Here is a 24,798-nt window from a genome sequence, read left to right as displayed (position 1 = left end):
CCGGAGAAAAGGGGAGGGTTGGGATGAGAAAAGGGTGGATATCCGGCGGATTGATATTCGTGGGCACATGGAATTTTTAACTAGCGTAGACCCCTTTAGTAGTAGCCTGGTGAAAGCGCAGCAGAAAAGTTATGAATCTAATTTTCAGCGTGTTTGTATCCTTCCGCCCCCTCTAACCCCCTCACTCAGTCAACGCACGTTCCTCCCAATCTCTCCCTTTTCTCTACATTTCTCCTCTCTCTCTTTCCTTTTATTTTTTCACTCCTTTTTCTCGATTTTTCCCATCTTTCCCTTCTCCTTCTCCGCCATCGCGGACTCCACCTCTTCCGCCGTTTGCTCTCGCGCAATAAAGCGCGAGGCTTCGTTAGGGTTTTTATCGCTGGACGGATTAATTTCGAGATTTTCACTCGGACGAAGATACAGAGAAAAATGTATCCCTGAATACGCGGCCTGGCCGGTTCTTTGTTTCCTTTCTCTACGGCATACAGTGTTCCGTGATTTAAAGCCCCATGCAAATTCGCTCCGCTAAAGTTGAATTAGGAGCCGATCTGCGTACTCGCGCATCATATAGAGTAACTATCTTTGTTAGCCGTTTCGAATTTCCACTTGTCATTAAGGTAATCCATTATCGGGACTTCCAGTCTTTACCAAGCATGGCTGTTAATTCAATTAATGGTTCAAAGGTACATCCGATACGCTCGGGCGTCTTCATTCTCAAACCCGCCAGATATAGTTTCCTTCTATCCTAATTTGACATTCACTACCATTTCAATACATTATCAAGCAACCCAATTTTAGATCCTCCAAAATTTACAATTAGAACCTCACATTATTCAAATATTTAAAGTATAATGTTATCTGAAAAATTTATGACTCCGTTCTTCAAATCTCTTCCTTTCCTATCTGTTAAAAAAAAATTAACGCTCCGCCAGGCAGTAGGCTAGTACAAATCATAGTTATCATTACAAGTTTTGACAGTAATAGATTATACCTTAATAATACTTCCGACACCGCACCGACAGCTTCAAGAACTAACCAAATTTTAGCGCTAAACTCAATTTTTAATTCTCTAAATAATGTTCACTATCCCGGGAGGCGAGATCTTTTTTCAATTCCATCAGCTTCACTAATGAAAAAATTCAAAGTCTTAGCTTGTTCTTTAAATTTATAACTCTCCTGATAAAAAGTTGTTGCGACTCAAGTGACTATAAATTAGGAGTGACCTAATAGGGGGAAAATATCGTGTTTTTTTTTTCTATCGCAAACTATGGAGAGGGGTACAATAAGTTCGACCCTCCCAGTGAGGCTAACATTAAAAGTGAAGGGCAGAGGTATTGCCGTCCACCCCCTTCCTCTTTTCTGGGTCCGGCGATACTAGAAAGCTTGCGTGCTCGATGAAATATATTTAAAACCGTAATTACGATATAATCAGACGGCCGCCGTGACCAGATACACATCTCGAGTTGGAGAGGTTGATCGATCTGTTCGAACTGAAACCAAACTCACCCCTTTCACCCCCTTCACTGCTTTTAAAGTTCAAAGCTGTTACGGAAGGGTGGTTACGTATCGTGTGATTCACCTCTCTACATCCAGAACACACGTCAGGAACACAAAACATACTGTCCACTATCGATTGCAGGCATCTTTAAAGAGACCTTAGTATTAATTTTGATCGGTTCAAATTAATTATTAAAAAAAAATATATTGACCTTGTAAAACAAAAAATAAAGCCTAATGAATTGAGCAATAATTGTGTATTTATTAAATCACGTGAGCGCGCATTTTTTATGAGCACCTGCCTATAGATGTGGAAATACGCTCTGAAAAGTAACTTTGTAATTATTCAGATTTTCTAATTAACGTTTCAACCGGCGATGATGGAGCATCCGCACACGGCGTCTTTCCACCCCCTCCCCACCCTAAACCCTCGATTTTTCCTTTTTGTGGCCCACGGCCCTTTTCCCTTTTTGCTTCGGACTCGCCCTCTCTGGTTTGCGTTCGTAATTTTGCCGATCATATTAAGAATATTTTTCTCCTCTCAATTCCTCCCAACCTATCCTCCTCTGATTTGAAACTTTAAATCTGAATTTTTAAATTGTACTTTTTTACTGTTTTTTTCTTTTTTTGTAGGAAGAGAGAGAAACTGGGAGAGAAAGATGAGTGAAGATACTAAATGACCGAGTGTGACCTTTCCGGATGGGAAGTGGGCAGTCTAGCAACCGCTCTACATTGAAAAAAAACCGCTCTAAGTAAGCAATTGATAAAGCGTTGATAAGGTTTCGTCCACGCGTGGAGCATTGCTTCCGCTTCCGGTGACGCGACGAATGCAATTAAAATGCGATAAAAAGCCGATGTACGACGAATCCATCGGGTGGAACCGATGATTCTGTGTAAACAGATTCGCCGACTAAATTCAATTGCGTCACACGCCACAAAATAAATGTTGTTTATATTCTTGAAATTATTTGATTATTAGATAAAGAGCATTATTATATTATTTCATGGCCAGTTAAAAATCAAATAAAAAATTTTGAATTCGAAAAGGATTGAGTTGGAAATGTCAATTTATAATTTTGTGACAGCAATCTATAGATATTCAGTCATAAAATACAGATATTAGGTTTTATAATCCGAGATTTCAAAAATCAACATCCAGATTATATAACTTAATATCTACAGATTGCTGTCCCAATTTTAAAATTCCATGATCATAAACGGTATAATCCATTCTTCATGGTGTATTTTTACGTTTTTTTTAAATTGTAAAATTTTTCGGGATTATTAAATTTAATTAAATTTTAATTACAGTTTAATTTGATTGAAATTAATAAATTTTAAAAGCCTACAAATAAAAATTGCTCAATTTTTACGGCTTCCACTTAGAAATTTTCAACTGTTTCTCAATTTTCATATCGTTTAATTTGGAAGGCTTCCAATTTGAATGTATTCAGTAGTAAAGGTTTTAATTTAAAATTGTTTAAATTAAAAATAGTTTCACTATTGCGACACCTATTTTCAAATTTACATTCATTGTAGATTTAAATATAATTTAACTTAAAAGTATTTATATGTGAAGAAATGATAATAAAGAATGGCTAAAAACCACTTTTTTCCGAAATTTTATGATTCAGTCTAAAAATACATATACTTTTAAAAGTCAGATAGAAAACTGTAAATAAAATGTTTTCCCCCTTTCCCGCGTAGAAAAAAATGTATCCTTAATATTTGCACATCTTTAATGTAAAGCTGTTGAGAGACACATGCTTCTATAACTTTATCATAATTATTTATTCCAGAGCCTACAATAAAAAACTTATTTGCTCACCCAATACAAATTTTATTTTTGTCTTTATTCAGTTATCAGCCTGATGTTAATATTAGGATTTACAGTTTAAAATTATTAATTTCAAAAGCTTTTATGTACAGATTAAACAATACTCTTTGCTTTCAAATTAACCTGAATCAGCCCAGCATGCCATATACTGCACGACACACAGTCTCTTATTTAAATAAAAAGGAAACAAAAAATTTTCAGTTTTATAACAAAAAAAATTGTTCCGATTAATTATTGTTTTGAGTCAAACTTTTTAAAGCTTCGTTTCTTCCTTTTGTAATAGAGTCAGTGATCAAATTTCGTGTCAAGAAAATTATGGACCACTTCAAAGACTCAAGATAGAAAACTATAGAAAACAAATCTGAAAAAAAAAGAATTGAGATCCCGGAGCAAAGAACAAAAAACTTATAACCACTTCTTCGATCCGGGCCCTCAATTATAAACGTGTAGTATGCAAACGGAAAATGAATACTATTATTATTATGAAGTAGAATATTATTTCTAACAGTTGGAGGGCTACTCAAAGTAGTTGAGAAATCGCCATCGATCACAGCAAGGGCGAAACGTTGTTGTCGGAAGAGCGGCGACACTCAAGACTAAGATCTCACTTAGAGTCGCGTCTGTGGCTGAGAATACGAAATAAAGGGGAAATACGCGTGGTTATTTCTTGATCCCCCGTGGTTGGTACATTAGCCAACGTGTTTTGAAACACTCGCCATGCGTATTTGCGTTGGCACCGACTTCCCCAATCTCTCTTTCATCTCTCCACGCTGAACCTCTGCCACCCCCCACCGCCTCCACCCCCGCGTCAACCAATCGGCCGCAATGACACGAAAAAGCGATTCCGCTTTCGAAAAGGCACGGCTAATTTGCAGGTCGATCCTCTCAAAAGAAGAACAAGAAGACGGAGATGAAGAGCCGAGCTGGTAAGATAGTCGCTAAGGTAATTTCGTTTCTCTAATGGGCCGCGCGATACTTGCACAAAATTAGAAAATTCGCGCTGTTCCACCTCGACAACGATATACACATTACTCTCCTGGAATTCACAAAACTGATTTACTGCACGAATTAAATTAGACCACGATGATGATAATATTTGCGGGGAAAAACAACAGACTAGAAGACACCAAGAGAATAGAAAACAACAAGAGAATATGGACTGTAACAGGAGAATAGTTTGGAAAATAGAAATTACAATCAGAGGCGAATGAGGAAAATGGTTTGTGAAAATTTTTCAATATCTGATCGTCGTATTGGTAACAGTGATACGATATTACCATATTTACCCTGATATCAAGATTTGCAGATAATTAAGCGATAAGAAGCAATCGACTGCGCAATGTCGCGGCAATAAATGTCAACAAACATTATACAGCTCCGAAACGATAATTTTATCATGCCCAAGACCAGTCGATTTAGCGAATAGACACACACCTTTCTCCCAGCAGTACCGGGCGCCGCGTGTCATAAAGCCGATTAGGCTCCGAACGATAGATTAATTAAACAGTAATAAATACCGGTCCGACGCGCACGACTATAACAGAACGTCGTTAATCCATTGACCGACATTCGGCGAATCACTAAACGTAATAGCTTTGTCGAGAAACAACAAGAATGACACATTGATAAGTCTGTCAGAAAAATCTATAATAAAGAAACTGCTATCATTACAATATTTCAAATCTAACTTTCAAATATCTAGTCAGTTGGGAGGCTAAACTTTTTCCGGATAAAAAATGAAGAGCGGGAATTATGTGCAGAGGACGCGATACAGAGAACGAGTATTTAAAAGCGCATTGATGTTTGGGGCAAAAATGTTCGTATAGGGTATGAGTAGTTTGCGGTATCTCGGAGCTGAGCCAATATCGTTAGATATTCATTTCGTAAGTTTCAAGTAGAACAAAATATAGAAGCTTCCACAGTTTTGACCTTTTGCATGAGAAGCCTTTCGCTCTTTATTTTATTTTTTGTTCCCCCTCCCGGAATCCTGCAAAAGTTACTCCACGTGTAGCCCACGAAATTTCGGCCGAGATGATCCACATGTTCGGATCAACGGTTCCTCTGCGGGGGTTGCGCGCTCATTCAAGGGCTCACGATCCTCTTTCTCTTCTCAAGGTTCCTCAATTCTTGGTACCAAATTCTTTGATGATAACTCTGAATTCTAAAAATATGAACCGCACGTGTAATTTCTCTCAGAGGCGTATTTGTAATCGGCTAGACATTTATAATCTAAATTAAATATTTATAGGTAAAAGACATAACAGGAAAAACTCTTATCTCTCTTGTTACAATGTTATCATTATAATATCTTATTTGCAGAGTGGATTTGCTGTGTCCTCATTGGAATATCATTACCCATCAAAGACCAAATAACCATTAACTTTGGGAAGGCACAGAAAACAATAAGAAATAACGACAGGCTGTGAAGCTCACTTAAGCGGCGCTGGATTTCCAATAAAGACATTATCCGAGAAGCAAATTCTTATCCGTTCGAGCGTCCTGTTTCTTCGAGAAGGATGGAAGGGGGAAAAGGGGTGCCCCACCCCTTTTAGAAGTGGTTGGGGAAGTTCGACGATTATCGGCTTCGTGGATTACAACAGGCTGATGCTTTGAGCAAACGATTTTCTTTAGGGTTGGTTGAGGCGACAAGAAAAGGGGATGGGAGAAGAGTGAAAGAGAAATAGAGCTATTATTGGCTCTAAAGGAGGATACTTATTGAACTCTTAGCGCCGTTTTTATCACTCCTTTCCCGCGAACTCAAGTGTTTTCGGCTTTGTTTAAGCATCCAAAGTGGCCCTTCTACTGCCACCTTTTCTTTCTTTTTTCCCTTTATTCTCCCCCCTTCCATTTGTATTCTAATCTTGATATTTTTCCATAAAAATAACTGGTTTCATAAAGCACAAATTTTGGATAGAATGAACAAAGAGGAATGTTCTCGTGAAGGCAGAAGTTGCGCGATGAGTCGAGGAGTCTGATTTTCTTGGTATTTTGGTCGGCGTCACCCTCGTCGATTAGAAACAGAAGCGTATCGTTGTCGTTGGAGCCTTCGCATCAAGCGCATAGACTTCGGTGGCTCGGTCTGTCGCGGTTATTTTTGCCAGGCAAATTGGCCGGCACATACGATGTCGGTTATTTACCCCCTCGATAAATATACGATAATGTTATCGCCGTTAAAGTCTCGCAATATCGCGAGTATTCGAATCCGCTGATGGGAATTATAATAAAAGGCCGAGAGAAAACGTCGCATTCCAAAGTCTTAACGGTCCGTTCGGTCTGAAAGTTTCAAATGCCGGGCTAAATATACCCAAAGTCACTTCGACTTTGCCTAAAGATTAATGATTCTCGCCAATAGACCACACTTGTCTAAAAAAAAACAATTCTCCCCAAAAAATGCTCTCTTAAAAGTCACCAATTTCTTTTTACACTTTTTCGGATGCTCAGGCCACGATTTATGGAGACGATTATAATTTTTTATCTCGCGAGAGATCAAAGCGATTTCAGACTGCTTTTCGAATCCATCGGGAGTAAATTCATAGGAATAAAGATCGAGTCTCGACGCGCAGTTTGCGTGTCGATTATCGCCATTAAAAAAGACAGAATGCCTTTCAATTGAATCGCATCGTTGCGTCTCTATATTACTGAAATCGACGGGATGTGTGTATCGCCTTTTATCAGCAACGCTCATTGAATCCTCGGTATAAAGCTCGCTCGTATCACCTACTTGTAACGAAAATTTCTACACGTGAGTGCAAGCTCTGCTGATATTCACGCAAGGTGAGCGGCTTTTACTCCCTAACCCCACCGCATGCTGCTCTTAAACGTAAATAGTAGCGAGTCATTCACTCGGAAATCGTTTCATCGCACGTGTGAAGAGCGTCTGCATTTTCTGCTATACTCAATTCATGCAAAAATGTTCGTAGAATAAAAAAAAAGAACACTGAGCTAAGGCTGCTATTGTTAGTTTAACAGTAATCACAAAAAAAATAAAAAATAAAAACATAAATTACTGACCTCTTTGTCCTTGGCTTGAAGTTCCTGCTCGAGGTTGCTGTTGGGCGTCCTCCTCGGATTGCTGGCATCGTGAGCCTGCTCGGCACCCTGAGGATTCTGGGACAAATGTTGTCCCTCAGTCTTGGAATTCCCATCGTTCGCCGCGGCAAGCTGCTCCTTCAACGCCGTGACCTCCTTCTCAGCCAAACTTGCTTTCTGCAAAATAAAACCAAAAAATTGATATCATTAGTCAGATATCCAATTTTAGCTGCTGAAAGTATACTTGGTTAGATGGAAAACGGTGAGTCGAAACAAAAAATGAAGAGGTCGATGTACCAAATGTAACGACTCTGGATAATAATCCGCGGATTGAAATCGTTGATTACATTTCCATTGAAAACGGAATACAGAGTGTTTAAGTCTCGAAGTTTACGGTCCATTCGGCGCCAATATTCTTATAAAACCGATGACGAACGGAAATAGCATTTGGCTAGATGTGCAGAGTACCTATTGAGGTACTAGTTATGTCGTGGTTAACGATCGTAACCAGTTGGTTGACCACTTTAAACAACACGACCGACTACTCTGTAAATTTTCTGTGGAGCACCGATCGTTAAACTTGCTAGAGGGCCGTAAGACGTGAAAATCAATCAATTTTGCCTCGCGCCTAATTTCAAGAGTTACCGGCATTTCACGCGAAAATAGAACCGCCGAGATTATATGGACCCTTGGAATTCACATCCACTAACTCAATTCAACCTCATCGCAAACATCACTAACAACTTCCAAATGAGACTATTTATTTGATTTAACAAATCAGATAAAATGGACTATTAAATTGGAATGGATGTTTGGATAAGTAGTGTTTGAGACAAGAAATTCCGCAATTTGTGAGGATGTTATTGACGAGAATATGTTGAAGCATGATAATTTTAATGATGAATGGAGACTAGTTATTGCCTAGAGTGACGTGACTGCCTGGCAGCACTTCCCGTAGGATTATATAGGTTATGTAATTAATCGATCACAGAATTCGATCTACCTCACTTCTCTCACTCTTTCTCACATTCTCTCCTTCTCTCGCTTCGATAGAAGCGATAACATCGTCGTCGAGTCTGTAATGACAAACACATGCGTTCTCACCCCGATCCCTGCCACCCCGGTGGTGACGCCATAGGTTCCTATCGGTTTGATCCATATATACGCGGCATATGTTTAGGTCATTAATTAGCATCTGGAGCCAATTAAAGTAATTACGAATTCGGCAGTAAAATATCGTCTGCTAAACTCCAACTCCGTCCCGCTGTTGATCTCATCAATGAAGGCAAATGTCCAGTTCCCATTAGAACCCACCAATCAGTTCTTAATTCTTCCAATAATAATTTATTCCCAGCGATAAAACTAATTCTCCAATTGTTTCTATTCTTTTGCCTTTTTCCTTTCGATTTCTTGTGGGATTTTCACGTGACAAATACACCGGATGTGACCCGTCGACTATCGATACGCATCCGTCTCCGCCATTAGAGCAGCCGCGTATTAACGGCCGCGCGGATATGTATTTATGCTTCCCGTATCATTTCGTAATTATCGATAACATCGTCAAGGTTTTTTGCAGGAAACAATGGGTCATTACTAGCCGACGTTGTTATTCTCGTCTCTCTCCCTCCTGCGATCTGTCTTCCTCCTCTTCTATCTTCGTTTGCCAATCGTGACTATTTGCACAATTCATCATCGATGCAAAGCAAATCGCTAAATCGACGCGAAAATAACCCACCTTGATAAAAAATTTAATGTCTGGACCACCGACTGCGAAAAAAGGAATTATTGCACCGACCTTTAATCTGTACTCGCAGTAAATTATATTTATTATTTATCACTTCTCATTTGTCAATTGTTCCCACGACGGCTCAGAGTTGGAAAAGTGCACTCGATTGGTTGCAGAATCAGCCTCGTTGATCCAGACGATCGAATGTCGTTGGTCAGTTTATCAGACATTGTGCGGAACTTTTCACCCCTTGGATTTCTCGAGCAATAGGGTGAGGGCTCGTTTCAAGGTAGTTGCAACGATTCAAGGCTCGAGTTGTCGGAGAACGAGAGACGAGGAAAGATAGAAAGAGATAGGATGCTACTTTGAATATAAAAGCATCTATAATTAATATCCGACCGAGCAGAACAACGGGCCCGCGAGCAATATTTATTAGATACTTTATGGGGAAAGTTTAAAAAGGTAATCCCTGCCTTTGGCGCTGGCCTATCGCCCTTGTCTCTCTCTTTCCTCCCTTCTAGACAAAGCTCGATTTTCAGAGAAAAAAAAGTCATAATGGGATAGATCACCCCTTTGTACCGCCTTTTATAACTTTTTCTCTGGAAAACTGACAAATTCTTTCAAAGAGGCTTTTACCAATTTTTAATTAAGAAATTTCCAATTAGAAAAATTACCAAAGAGAACTAACAGGTGTAGAGGGTGGTTGCTGGTCAGAAAAACCTGGAAATCAGACAAGCTATACAATCTGAGTCTCTTTCCTAACAAAATTGATAGGATATTTCTTAAAAGGAAGACGCGATAATGGAGCAGATTCAGTAGCCGGAGGCAAATGTGCTGCCGGGTAACGAGATATCTGTCCGTTTCGTGACGCGAGTCATTAGGGACGAACTTACTCTTATACACGAGTAACGACCAGAGCGAAGGTCGAACCGAGAATGGAGGCACTATCATTAGGATGGCTACTGGCAGCAGCCTGACCCAACGATCATCGAAGATCGATTATAATCCTCTTTCTTTTCAAGCCGGAGGCTCTGCTACGAATACACAAGTATACCCACAATAAGCAATAAGGATTGAGCCGCGATCGACGATCGGGTCTCCGTTTCGCCTCGCTTCTTGCTCTCATACTTCCAAATTGATGGTTACAATTGCCGCCAAGGTCCCTATACACTCTGACCTGGATCAATCGGCACTTATCGATTCGATCCAGCGACGATCCTACAATTGAGAATCCTACCTTTTTACAAGGAATCTTCAATATTTCTGGGCAAATTACCAACGAAATAATTTTATTAAACAAAATTGAGGCACGACTTTCCCTTAATCTTAAAAGTATTACAAAAAATTACCGAGACGGATTGGAATTATTTGGTAAATTGTATAGTAATTTATCGGAAATAAAAGTTGATGGGTGTTTTTTTCACAGAAAACTTATCTGCTATTATTTCATGATAAAATCTGCTTCTTGGTACTTTACTTGAGATGTTATTGTGTCTACTTACAGTTCAAATCAATCATTTCATGTACTTTAATCATGGTCAAATTTAGTCTTCTTTTAATTTGAACCTGATTGTACTTTAGCTTAGCTGTGGTTGCACGTAATTCAGTGTGTACTTTTAATTGAAGCATGATTTCAACTACTTTAGCTAACGCGTCCACTTTTATTTGAACATGATTGAATCTAGTTTGTCTAAAATTTGCTTCATGATACATTAGCTGAGTGACTGCGTCTACTTTTAACAGAAACGTGATTGCGCCTGCATCAGTTGAGTTGTGATCACCTCTACTTTCTCTGAGCTGTCATTATGTCTGCTGCGACTGACGTGTGAGTTTCTACTTTCAAGAAGAAGATTTTTCAATCCCTCTAGAAAATAGTGCCCTTTTTTAACAAAACTAAACAAATAAAAAATACTTGTAAACACCTTTAAAACGGTATGATGAAAGAGAGGGAAGTCAAGGTTGAGGATTTCCCACCGCGGGGTGCGGTTGTATAGCCGGTCTCTTTTTTTCGACTCTCGTATGGTGCAGGGCAAGAAGAAGAAGAAGAATAAGAGCAAGAAGTGGCTATTTCTACAGATGCTCTTCATCATCCTCTTTCTCTGCCCCATCTAGAGTAATTTTCGTTCTCTCTTCCTCTCGTGCACGAACTTCCAAGTCCACACGTGTGATGGCTCACGTACAGACCTAAATGCCAGTATTAAGCACCGTTCACACACGCGAGTAGTCGTGTATGTCCTACCGCGGCATGCGAGTAACAGCTGGCATCGCATCAGTACGAGTAATACGTATAGCGGTCGTGCCCCGTCAAACGCTGAGCATTCTTTGTGCGCCAAGCAGGAGCGATACGAATAGATCTCTCTTTTCTCCCCTGTCTCTTCTTCATCTTCTTTCCTTCTCGCACGTTTCTTCTTTCGCTGTCACTATTTTTTTTTCTCTTATTTAGGCTTCTGTTTAAGTTTCTCTTTCCATCTAACAGTCAAAAATCCTTTCTCGTCGATCTATAATCGCAACACATGCCCGGGGCCGCAACGTTAGAAAGACCTCGACTTTTTGCTCGTTAGGGATTCTCATTGAAATTATAGTCCCTTTAAGACATTCGTCAGTCGAGAAAAAAGAAACCGATCTACGATCCGAACTGGAAGAAAAGCAAATAGACTAGAGTCCCTTCAAAAACGTGCTAGATTCCGGTGAAAGAGATTTATGAGCTGTACGATTACCATTACGGGCCACGGTGTGGGTCATGATTTATTTTAGTGAGTAGAAGTAACGATTTCAAGGAATTTTTCTATAGAGGAAAAATTGTTTCAAGAGGAAGTTTAATATAAGATCTAGGAAAATCTAGAGGCCGCAGTTCATCAAACTCGTTTTTCATCGCCAATCACTCATTTCCGCTCCTTCTGCCTCTTTTTAGAAGACAAAACAAGAGGTGTCGCAAAAAAGAATCTCTTCACGCTTCCCTCTTTCGCGATTCATGCATGCTCCGAGTGTTTCCAGCATATTGCAGTATCTAGAGGGCTAGGGCTGGTCGATGTCTTAATAATAAATACAAGAGGGGTTCACTCTGATGGCTGGTTGGTGTGAGATTGAAAGGGGAGGTGATTGGGGGGGGGGGGCAAAAAGACGAGGCTCACGGATGGCTCAATGCTCAAGAAAGAGAAGGGCACGACAGGAAGACCAGGAGGTGGAGGTGATTGTGATAGAAATGGAGAGAAGATTCGCACCTCGTGGTGTAATGAGAAAATTTGAAATATCGCACGCTTCCTCCCACAACCCTCCACCACCCGAAAAAAAATAACAGCCCTCGTAGTCATAACCGACTGATCCACCCTGCCGCCCTTCCCGCATCCCTCGGGAGATTATAAGAGGGCGGTATAAGGCACTCTTCTTCCTTTTTCCGTGGCGAACCGCCAACCATACTTTTGCATATCGAAAAACCTCCAGGGTGTATTTCAATCCACCCGATGGAGATTCACAAATTAAAGAACAAATTATCCATCTTCCTCCAATTCTAAGTTCAGAGACAAGATAGATGTTCGTATGAAAAAAAAATGGTTAATAGAATCCTGGGAATAAAAATACCATCTGCTGATAAAAAAAAAGATGGATCCTAATTCAAGAGACGTGAAAATGCATAAGAAATTCAGAAGGGTTTTTTTTTTTTGGAGAGAGTTCATTGGCCAATGAAGTTTGCTTTGGGTAATTGGACTGTGTGTGGAAAGGTCCTCAATAGTTAAAAACCAATCGACCTGAAAGGATGTATTCTGGTATAAACAGATGCAAACAGAAGATCCATCCGGGTTGGAGTGTGAAAAACGAGCCTCAATAAGGGCGTTGAGAAGCAATATTTAAGAAATGTCAATATATTGGTAGGGCGAAGAAGGGTCCGGAGCGGAAGTTGGATAGAGCGACAATACCAAGGATCCACCGAGGCCGAACCACCCTCGATCTAGCCTTGAGGCATCGACTAAAAAATGAAGAAAACCCTTTGATGTGCTCCAATCTCCTAATGAAAAATTAAAGCCCCTTCTTAAACATCATTAAACACAAGCACTCTTTCAGACGCTCTATCTTTCCTCTGTGGTTTCTTTATTTTCTTCATCCCAAATTACTAGCTTGTTTTCTATCACAAATTAAATATAAGTCTATGATGTTTTTTTTTTTTTTATCAAAGCAAAGAAGTATTTAAGAGACGTTAAAAGGAAGCTTAAATAACTACTCTTCACTTAAAATAAATTATCTCGTAACATTGTACGAATGTACGGCAATCCATGAAATTACTGTATCGATCATCCTCGCATGGTGTGACAGCAAAGCAGTAATTCTAGTACCCGCTCCAGAAATTATAGGACGCACTTCCGGTCGTGACCATTTCGAGTCTCGACAGTAGCTTCTCACGGCTGGTTCTAATAAATCAACTGGAGGTTTTAAACAAAAAAATTGCCGATCATCCGGCCGAAAGAGATACAACTGATGAGAGATCCACGAAGGAATACTTTCCTCCAAGTCCTTCCCGAGAAGACGTCGGCGTCGATTTCCTCTTCTGAGAGACCCGGTATGGGAGAAAAAAAACTCTCAACGCCTCCGGGGATGAAGAAAAAAGCTCGAGGTTATGAGAGAGGGAAAAAGGAACGACAAAACTTCGACCATTGCGTCAAGCGTGGATAGTGAAAAAAAAATGAGAATGTAAAAAGTTGCGTTGGAGGCTCGTGCCGCGTTAAAAATGCATTTGCTTCCAAACAATGGGAGGTATGTACGAATGACGAAATCGGTAAAAGGGGCCACCGCAGGGAGAGAGAAACCGATTGTTGAAATTTGCATGAATCGATCACGATTGTTTGGCCGCGGAATGAGCAGCCGGCCGATGCACAACACACAGGAGAAATAATTCGCAATCCGTACGGCCTGCTGGGCAATCGAGTTACCGTTTTGCCATTTCGAATCCGCTCGGTCCACCGGACGACAATGGCCTTTCGTCAAAGCCAATCATCTTTGTGTTCCTTTCCGATCGATCGTGTCCGCTTGTAACGCGTAAAAAGTGCATCTCTGTTGTTCAATTTTCCCTCAACAGGGTGGAACTAATTTTACTATTTAATTTACCTGACAGGAACGATTCTCAAAACCAAATCAATGGAATATTTTTATTCAAGAGGAGGTCAATAAAATTGAATGAGAAAATGTTAAATACTGCTCGGAAACAAATTAACATCCGGGAGGAATCAAACCCCAATTATATCAATACCTGTCACGTAACCTATACTATAACATCCATGACTGAACTCAACTATAATTCACATAATAGATTTTAAAATGTTTCAGAAGCTAAAAGAGAACCTGTCGAGGTGTTGGGATAAATCGCAGGGTACAAAGAAAGTCGCAGTGCAAAAGTAAAGTCGCGAGTATTGGTACCTGAGCGAGCACAATGCTGGCTATATTTTTATGGTGCCACCACAGGGGTCTAATGGCACCCTGTGGAAAAAAAGGAATAGGACAGGGATTTGGTATAGACGTCATTGTTTCCGTACGCGTTCGACACCCTTGTGGCGCACTCCCCCATCCAGCCACCCTTGCCGCGAAAACTACCCTTACAACGGGGTTGCCATTCAAGCCACTTTTTCATCCTTCCCTTCCGCTCACCCCTTCCATTTTCTCGGTAGTCTCCATTTCGTATCGCTCCTCGCGCATTCTTCCACACATAGATTACAATATTACCACCTTCCACTCCCTCTTTTTTCCACCCACACCCCCCATTTTCCCGTTCGCGAGAGAGAGAGAAGAAGCGAGCCAACCACCCTCTTTCCACCGAGCGCTGATCTATAGGCGCACTTCTGATCATAACATAAATTTTAATGATGACCCGTGATGAAAATATAAGAACACCTCGATATTTATGGCGTCTGTCTCACGTGTCTGCTTGGTTCCTCCTGTTCCGCGTCGTTCCTCGCGACTCTGCCTACGCTGCCTCTTCGCGATGCTGTTACGCATTTATTTAGAGAGTGCATTACACGGCTCTGCAGATAATTGATGTTTCGACTCTTGAGACGGTTGCTAAATAGTGCCCCGAGAACTTTTAATAAGCTTTTATGAAATTGAAAATTTTCAGTTATATTCTAGTTTATTTATAAACTACCTCGGGACTATCTGCTGACAAAAATACGGTAGAAACAAATTCAACAAGATTATTTGTTGAGAAGTAAATTAAAACAAAAATGATGAATGATGAATTTTCTTTCATCCAACTCAGAAATACTTCTACTGAAAAACAGTTTTAGACAGTTGTTTAATTAATTATACATATTTCTAAATGAATCTAAATATTTCATAAGAAACGGTTTTCTTCAATACTCTAATTAAAAATGTGTCATTTGGTTTATACCAGACGAGCCTTCTGAATTCTTTCTCGTTAAAGTTAAATCGGTCAATTAGAACCAAAGACATATAATTTTTTTAATTAATTAACCGTTTATGATCTTTAATTTTAAAATTTGGTGCAGAAATCTGTAGATATTAAGCCGTAAAATCGAGATATTTGTTTTTAACGCTCTGGATTATAAAACATAATTTTTAGATTTTACGGTCTAATATCTGTATACAGCTATCCGAAATTTAAAAATACGGATCATTAACGGTATCCATTTTTCTTAGTGTATTAAAAAAACAGGAAATTGAGTATTTTTTAAATTGTCTCTATTTACATTTTTGATCCCTTAGACTTGTAACATTTTTTTCAGTATATTTTTATCAGCAGAGTATCTTCCAATAGCGAATAGAAATGTTTGTTTAACATAAATTATATCTTGAGAATCAGTATATAAAAGTCTATCAAAATTAAGAGCATTCATTTATTTTGATTTATGGAGGAATATACCTGTATATATAAGAAACAGATACAGACTTATAGTATAATGTTGAAACTCTCATTGCTTAGTTATTTAATAATTAGAAGTTTTTTAATTATAGATATTATTCTGATCCCAAATTAGCGAGTATACGTAAATATTTAAAAACCTTCAGCAAGGGTTTCAGATTGAATATTAACAAGAAAAGACTAGTTTCCCTCCCACCATGAAACGTTTAAAAATTATCATTCCAATTTCCCAGTATTATTGAATTTTACAAAGATATGCATACTTTTCTTTAACATTTTCCACGATTCGAAATCAATCCTTTAAAACCCAAACTCCGTCTAATCAGCCAATAGACCACATCCTCACAATGTCCGCAGCAGACATTTTTTTTTTTTTAAGTAAGAGACTCTTGAGATCTGTTCGAGAAGGTTGGAAACGAGCGACCGGGCAAGGCCTGAAGAACCCTCGTGTTGTAATTTCGAAAACGGTCGAATGCCGATCCTCGTTAGTCGGTTCAATTGGCGGTAATTACCCCCGAGTCGTGCTTGGCACGACCGTGACGTAAAGTCTGCCCATCGAGAACTGTCGAAACTGAGGTAAAATCGACAGTCAAGTCGAGCGATCTTCCTCTTCCGATGGTACCAAACCCCCCTCGTATAGGATAGGTCTCCAGCTCTCCATCGAACTCTCTCCGAGGGTTCTGGAGCACGCTTCGAGGGTTGAAAAGTTGTAGAGTGCAGCCACTCTCCCACTCCAACCACCCCCCTCCCCCCCAAACCCAAACCCCTAACGGCTTCATCTTCCTCTCACATTCGCCTCTCTTTTCCTATCCTTTCCTGCCTCCCAACACCCCCTGCACTTTTGACGCTTCGCTCTCTGGAAATCCTTTGATTCCCATCTTTTCGGGGTGGGCTTCGAACCGTCGATGTGCCTCTACTGAAAAGGGTTCCTTTCGAACCCTTCGTCTCCTCGCGGTAACAGCGACCCCTGATTGGGACGATAAAGGCGTGGGGGTAAAACACTAATTAGTTATCAAAGGCCGAGGAAGGGGTTTGGTGACAAAATAGTCGAGCCCGTCCGGGGCTTTTCCTCCAATCCGACCCACTCAACCCCTTTCCAAGAAGCCTATCACTTCCACCCTCTTCACTCTTCAAAACCCCTCTTCTTTCCTCAACCCTTGAATAACTTCTCTACACCCCCGTCGATGTCTTAATACTCTCAGCGAGGGCACATCGTGTATTGATTTTTGAATCATTAATTCTACGTCTAATCAGAACTTGTGTGATATTGAGGGGATGCTGGGTACTGGTGCTACCGCCGATGGCTCAGGAAGTGGGTGGGATATACGTGTTGCTGACTGAAACGTCAAACTCCTCGTACGAGCATGCATCGCAAACATCGGCAAAGCCTAATATCCACGTGCGCATACCAAGCACGTGCAAACCCCTCGAATGTAGCAATCCACCGCACCTGACTCCACCAGCTAACTAGAAAAACACTAAATTATCCTCCATCAATTAAATTCTACATTCAATTAATCAGAGGATATTTTAACAATCTTTAACCATACATTGAGAAAGTAAATAACCCCTCACCGCACCTCACTCCGTAACAATAGTCGTACCTTCAATAATTCCCAAGTGAGAGTCCAATTTTTAGAATGTCTGGATAATTTTATTGCACTTTTTCTTGAGATGAGTGAAATCTATGGAAGCAGGATTCTGGGAACACGCGCTGTTGCAAATTCCATCGCAAATAACACTAATTATAGGGATGAGTAAGAGAGCAGTTCGGAAGTGTTGAGTCTGCGAGAATGGAGTTTGCTGTCTCTACGATTCACATTCTGTTGTAATTAGCACGCGAATGACCGGTCTGATAATAAAAATTAATCGTTCAACAGAGTCTTCTGGGGTCTAATAGACCCCATTATTCTCGATCCGCATTTCAATTATCTCCCTATTGCCGATACAAAACCCTGATGAGTCACGAGTCACGACTCTCGTCAATCCTCCTTTCGAATGATTCAGTACAGTTAAACACTTTCAAGGCGTGTACGCGAAAGGTATTAATAAAAGGAGAATAGACTGTTTCAATACTTCTTATTAGCAATCGAGATTTAACCCATTGAATCCTCACTTCTTTTTCAATATTCGCAATTCTTTTGATTTGGTAATGAAAAAAAAAACAACTGAAATTATGGGGGATTCTAAGATGGTAGGAAAGTGAAATTAAGAACATCGAATTTTACGAATATTGAGGGTACTAATTAACAGCGACATTCGAAATCTCGCGGGAGTTTCCAGCGATTAAGCGAGCGGCCGCGATGCGAGAGCGAGAAGGCAGTAAGAACGAGCGTTAAGCTTAACAGTGGAAAATTGCCAATTTTCCCGATAATGAAAACTCCCATCGTGGTTAATTCAATTCCCTTAATTTCGTCGCATTGAATTCGACGAAGCTTAGGAATAAAGAGAGAAACGCTGACGATGCCAAACGCTCTCGGGGAATCAATTAGCCTTTCAATCGATCCTCATACGAGTCGATCTACTTCAAAGTCACCAAATGACATTTGAAAATATTCGCTTCAGTGCTTTATTACTCTCGGTTCTAAAAAAACTGTTAATCTATTCATAAATTGAAGGGAAATTAATTAAACGAGTCGTATTTCTTAGATTGAACAAACATACGATCGAGCACAAAATCTTCTTAAATGTAATATATAAAGGATGTCATACGACATTTTATAGGCCTCTGATATTTACTCGATTTTTAGTACACACAAAGTTAATAAAACTGAATTTAGGATTTCACGTGACAGGGTAATCAGAGTTAATCAGTGTCAAGTAAGTGACAAATGCGGACTATTTTTTCACAATTTGCAGACTTTATCGTTCGATTTTCGATCTAACACGTCACGGAAACTTTTAGTCTGTCCTTCGACTCGAATAATAATTAGTCGTCATCAAACGACGAGAAAGTACACATATCGAGCAGCGTGGACTGATTTATGATCTCGGGAGCGATAAAGAAGCTTCCATCTATTGTATACCAAAAAATTTGTCATTGAGCATTGGACAAATCAGAGAAATTTATTACGCGTGTTCATCTCGTGCTCATTGAGTGTAAATTGATTAAACTTTTTATAAAGCCTGCCTCGCCCCCCCCCCCCCCCCCCCCCCCCCCCCCCCCCCCCCCCCTCTAACCCCATTATTTTAATACTAGACCTGAATATCGTCTCAGTGGTGGCCTGATGAAAATAACAAAATGCCAATTCGTTAAATTCATTCCAAGAGCACGGATTTTTCAAATCGAGGGATATAAAATTTATCACTCCAGAGACAAAGGAACGTTAATGTAGCATGCAGTGTGTATCTGTAAACTGAATCAATGAGTCAGCGAGGTTGATTATAACACAAGTCGAGTTGGTGATCGGAGAGAATATACGTGACATTTTCGTGGCGAGGGGTTAGGTGGAAGAAAGCAGTCAAGATCAAAACTATGGTTGAACCTGATATGCGAGACTCAGTATGCGTAACCCATGTATTATGATTTGTACAGTAGCAAACACGCGTAATTTATGCTTACGTGTGCGTACATTTGCACCCACACAAAATCAAATACATCGATGAAGCTGCACACGAAGCTCGTCAACGCAAACTGGGTTTGAGGGGTTAATATCGATTTTATCCGTGTTTTAAATTATTACTCATTGTGCCTTCTGCACGGTCTATTACGAGGGACGGCCTTTGCATATCGTCGGAAAAGGGTTAAGGGAGGGTTCACACCCTCTTTTGTTTCAGTCTCCACCAGAAAGGGTCTCCAGACCCTTCTCAGACAATCACACTAGGATTCTGGAATTTTAAAATATTTTTGAGTAGGTTTGAATCATTTCCTGGAGGTAGTCTCAAACTGTCCTCAAAAAATGATAAATTGAGGAATTTAAAAATATTTTTAGAGAGGTCGAGGTTAAAATCGACTTTTAGCGTGGCGTTTTGAACCGCCTCTTGACTTTTAATGGCGGGAAAGTTCTTTTTTAAGAGGACACTTGTCTGTAAAGCCATGCAGTCTCTGAAAAAAATAGAAAGTGGATTTCAATGCCGGTAATCCGGTATCTCACAGAAGAAACTGAGGTTTCTATTGAAACCAATTTTCGGTTCCAAAAGAGCTGCAACAAAATAGAACCTTACTTGCCTTGACTCGCTTTAAAAATTACTCCAAGATTTTGCAATCGATTTCAATAATTGAAAGGTATTTTAAAAGATTTAGAAGATTTAATTGCGGTTCTAAATATTCCAAGGAATTTCAAAATTATTTGACATATTCGTTTCTCAGAATTTGAAATATTTGAGGGTACTTTAAAAATCTAAGATTTTTCAATCAATTAAAGGGGTTCTAAAGGATTTCAAAAATTTTACGTTATTTTTAAATATTTCAAGGATTTTACAGAGCTTTCAAGGGATATCAAAAGATTCCATCGAATTTTAAATATTTAAGGAAAAATTATGAATTTAATTTTTCTCGTTCAAGAACCTTAATATAAAAAATAAAGTATTTTAGAACTCTAAGATTTTTCAATTGGTTTAACATTAAAGGAATTTTAAAGGATTTGAAAGATGTAATTATATTTTTTTAAATTCCAAGAAATTTAAAAGATTTTTAAGGATATGCAAAGATTTTAAAGAATTTGAAATTTTTGGGAGTATTTTAAAACTCCACGATTTTCCAACCGAATTCAAGAAAGCAAAGCGACTTGAAAGGATTTCAAAGATTTTATATTATTTTTAAAGATTCCAATAAATTTTAATAGCATTTAAGGAATATCTAAGGATTAAAGCATTTGAAATATTAAAGTGTATTAGATTTTCCAATCGATTTCAAATTAATCAAATTTTAAAGGATTTCAAAGATTTTTTGGTATATTTAAAGACTCCAAAGAATTTAAAATAGAATACAAATATTTTAAGGGATAATAAAATATTTGGAAGAATTATAAATATTCAAGGGTATTTTGAAATTCCAAGATTTTTTAATCGATTTCAATAAATTAAAAGGATTTTAAAGGATTGCAAATATTTTTGTGAAAGTTACAAAGATTCCAAAGAATTTAAAAGAGAATAAAAAGATTTTAAGGGATATCAAAAAATTTTGAAAAATTATAAAGAATGTTGAAGAAATATAAATATTCAAGAGTATTTGAGAATTCCAAGATTTTTTTATTCGGTTTCAATAATTTGAAGGTCGTTTAAAGGGTTTCAAAGATTTCGTCTTATTTTTAAAGATTTCAAGGAATTTTAAAGAGATTATGAGATTCTGAGGAATATTAAACAGAATAAAGAGATTTTAAGGGATATATAAAAATTTCAAAGAATATAAAATAGTTAAGTGTATTTTAAGATTAAAAGGATTTTTTAATAGATTTCAATAAATTGAAGGATTTTAAAGGGTTTCAAAATTTAAAGAGATTAAAAAGATTTTAAAGGATATCAACAGATTTCAAAGAATATCAAATTTATTTATTATCAAATATCAAATAATTTATTATTTGATAATTAATAATAATTAATAATAATTTATTATATCAAATATATTTATTTTTAAGACACCAAGCATTTTTCAATTGATTTCAAATTAAAGGCATTTTTAAGAATTTCAATGATTTTATTGTATTTCTGAAAATTCCGAGGAATCTTAAAGAGAATAAAAAGATGTCCCAGGTTATCAAAAGATATCCAAAATATATAATAGTTAAGGGAAGTTTCAGACTCCAACGATTTTTGAATCGATTTCAAGAAATTAAAGTGGTTTTAAAGGATATAAAAGATCTTATGGTATTTTTAATGATTCCGAGGAATTTGAAAGAGATTTTAAAGGATATCAAAGGATTTCAAAAAATTTGAAATATTTAAGAGGAAAAATTAAATTGAAAAATCATAAATTTATTTTACCTGGTCAAGAACCTTAACATCAGAAATAAAGTATTTTAGAACTCAAGATTTTCAATCGATTTCAAGTGAAAGGCATTTTGAAGGATTTCAATGATTTTACGGTATTTTTAAAAATTCTAAGGAATCTTAAAAAGAATAAAAATATTTCAAGCGATAACAAAAGGTATAAAAAAAAATATATAATTTTCAGTCGAGGTCAATAAATAAAGAGTTCCTTTAGAGCCTCAGTTTCGAAAGGATGCCAACTTTTACTTTTTCCGCCACATTACTGAACTCCCACTTTTTTTCTGAGCACTCGCGTTATTTTCGCGCGTGCATTGGGTTTGAAAGTGGAGTATTTGCATCCCCCTGATGGAAAACGCGACCTGTGCGTGTAGACACCTATCAGTTGATCTCTCTGAATCGCGAATTTCCGAATGGAAAGTGTAAAAGACTGTTTGGGGGTAAATCGGGGGTGAGAGTGAAAGGGACCAATTGGAGAATGGTGCACGACGCGATATTGAATACGGGCAAAATTGTGGAGAGTAACTTGGCATTTGGTTGAGGAGAGAAGGAGGGAGAATGAGATAGGGGTGAAAGGGATGGGGAAAAAGATAAAGAGAGTAAAGGAGAGAAGGGGTTGAAAATAAGCGATAATGCTCGGGCTTTACTTAGCTAATTAGGGCTCTCTCCCTCTTTCACTTTTCATCCCCTCCCCTCCCTTCGCCTCTCCTCTCTTTTTAGTTAGAGAGGACCTACATCCCGTCGATGTCGCGCTCATCTATCTCTCTCGATCTCTGCCGCGAACCCGACGTTGCTATTAATTCATTTGGATATTATTTTGCGAGGCGGCAGTATTAACATTCTCAATCAGATTAATTAAATTATTTTCCTTGGCGGCGAGGAGCATTCGAAATGAATTCGACGGTCCGTGCTGGTCGAGAAGAGCGTACGAATCTGAAGGCGGGGGTGGTTCTGTGGGAGGTTGGATAAGAGGGATTCGGGGTGTGTGGAACGGTAGAGAAAACTCAACGAGGAAAGGGGTTAATGCAAAGGTCCAGGATAATTACCCACATGGCTGGCAATGCGTATTTCACTTTGATCAAGTCCGTGTTTTTCTTCGCTCGCCTATCAAACCATCCCCCTTGCCTGCTTCTTCCAACGGTTCCTTTTTCACCCTTACGAAACTCCTAGGATGGGTAGGTAAACCCGTGCGGCTTTTGTCTTTTACCCTGGGACGTTTTAATTATTTTAGCTCACCCGCGAGCGTCTAATTTTCGCCGTATAACCCTACCTCCGTTATATACTATATCACAAAGCAATCCCGAAGACAGGGTGTTGGATTGCGATTCGAAACACGAAGGGTCGCGAGACATCCCTCAAACAAGGGTCACTGACTAGGCCTTACCTATCTTTCCTTTACTCTGATTCCTTTTTTTCCAAAAAAACCCATAATTCAAAATACAGTAGAACCTCGCCTATCCGAGCCCGCTTTATCAGAGTCCGCTTTATCCAAGTTCGCTTTATCTAAGTTCGCTTTAACCGAGTTCGCTTTATCCGAGTTCGCGATTATCCGAGGTTGGAACAAAAATAGTTTACCCGTATTATCCGATCTATAGCGCAAGAGTAGTCCGTATTATCCGAGCCTTATGTAAAAAATTCCGTTTTATCCGAGTTTTCCGATAATCCAAGTTGGGACTGGTCCACAATAGCTCAGATAAACGAGATTTTACTGTATGTACAAAATTGGCTTTTATTCTTAGGACTCACCATCCTGGTACTTTAGGGTTTCGAGACTCACCTGTAACAGAAAAATAAAAAATACTTTTAATTATGAGTGATTGGTCGATGAAACTGGAGGCGAAGTGGGAAAATAATTAGTTGAAAATAATACATTGCGTGGTGGGAAATACAGAAGGTGAGATAATTAATGAGCCACGATACGGCAAATATCGAAGGCACCAGTATTATTCCTTGTTAGTATGTAGGCCTCTCGCTGAATTGAATTCTGTACATTCGTTGGATATTTTCAATATCAATATGGCCGCCGCACCTCGTTACCAGCCCTTATTAATCAGCAAATTGTATTCAACGGAAGGCGGACGGATCAATTGAAAATTTAACGAGTGAGTCATCGTATAATAATCTCGTGACACGGATCATTATTAATTACAAAGAGTTGTCTCACCTTCGAATTTCAAGAGTCTACTAAGCATAATCAACCTTAATAAATCAACCAGATTTCCGGGAGTAAAAAATTTGAAATTTGGATAAAATTCTCCTCTCGATAATTGTCCAGGATTAACTCATTCTTTGTATTCTCGAAATGTGCATTAAAATTTTCGCCTGGAATGCTTTTATCGGTGGCGCGGGAAAGTGAGGGATCGCTTGATTAGTCGAAAGCGTTGACAGCTTTCTTTTTGTTGTTTTTCGTTCGGCCAGTTGCCGAACTTTTTTTCGCCATCGAGCCTTCGAACATCTCAGTTTCGCCTCTGTCGCTTAAATATCAACACAAAGGTTTCTCCGCGAGACCCCAATGTCGGGGTATAGAAGTGTCATTCAAAGCCGCGTTGTTCTTGGCTATGAATATAATGGCACGCACTCATTGTTCTAATTTGTGCATACGATTAACGCGGTGCTGTCTGCGAGGAGGCATGGTGCTTAAATTCATTCGGAAATCGCGTAATGCGAAAAGTAAGCGCGCATGTCCAAGGGGTAAAAAATAAAATTGGGAGAGGGGAATATTCTCGCGAGCAGGAGGTAACAGAGAAGAAGAAGAAAAAACCTCCCACACAAGCAGAACTCCACATAGACTGGTACAAAGCGTGTCAACCGGATACAATGCCAGCCATCTGACGCTCAATTAACGAGTTAATGCGGTACCATTGATAATTAAACAAATACGCACGTTCTTTTTCATACATAGACCCCCCACTTCCTAAC

At 38.9% G+C, this 24,798-nt stretch overlaps 1 protein-coding gene across 3 annotated transcripts in view; it reads right to left on the bottom strand.

Moving 5' to 3' along the window:
- Positions 1-24,798, bottom strand: part of LOC117179469 (homeobox protein cut-like) — a 104,188-nt gene that overhangs the window by 41,449 nt on the left and 37,941 nt on the right. For all 3 annotated transcript variants that reach the window (XM_033371311.1, XM_033371312.1, XM_033371313.1), the window contains exon 3: positions 7,346-7,540. In XM_033371311.1, the coding sequence (XP_033227202.1) occupies positions 7,346-7,540 (195 nt within the window). The remainder of the gene's footprint in view (positions 1-7,345; positions 7,541-24,798) is intronic.

The sequence above is a fragment of the Belonocnema kinseyi genome, chromosome 9, assembly GCF_010883055.1.
Source record: "Belonocnema kinseyi isolate 2016_QV_RU_SX_M_011 chromosome 9, B_treatae_v1, whole genome shotgun sequence".
NCBI classification, from domain to species: domain Eukaryota; kingdom Metazoa; phylum Arthropoda; class Insecta; order Hymenoptera; family Cynipidae; genus Belonocnema; species Belonocnema kinseyi.
The sequence above is the reverse complement of the archived record's forward strand: the minus strand, read 5'-3'. Positions and strand labels throughout refer to the sequence as shown.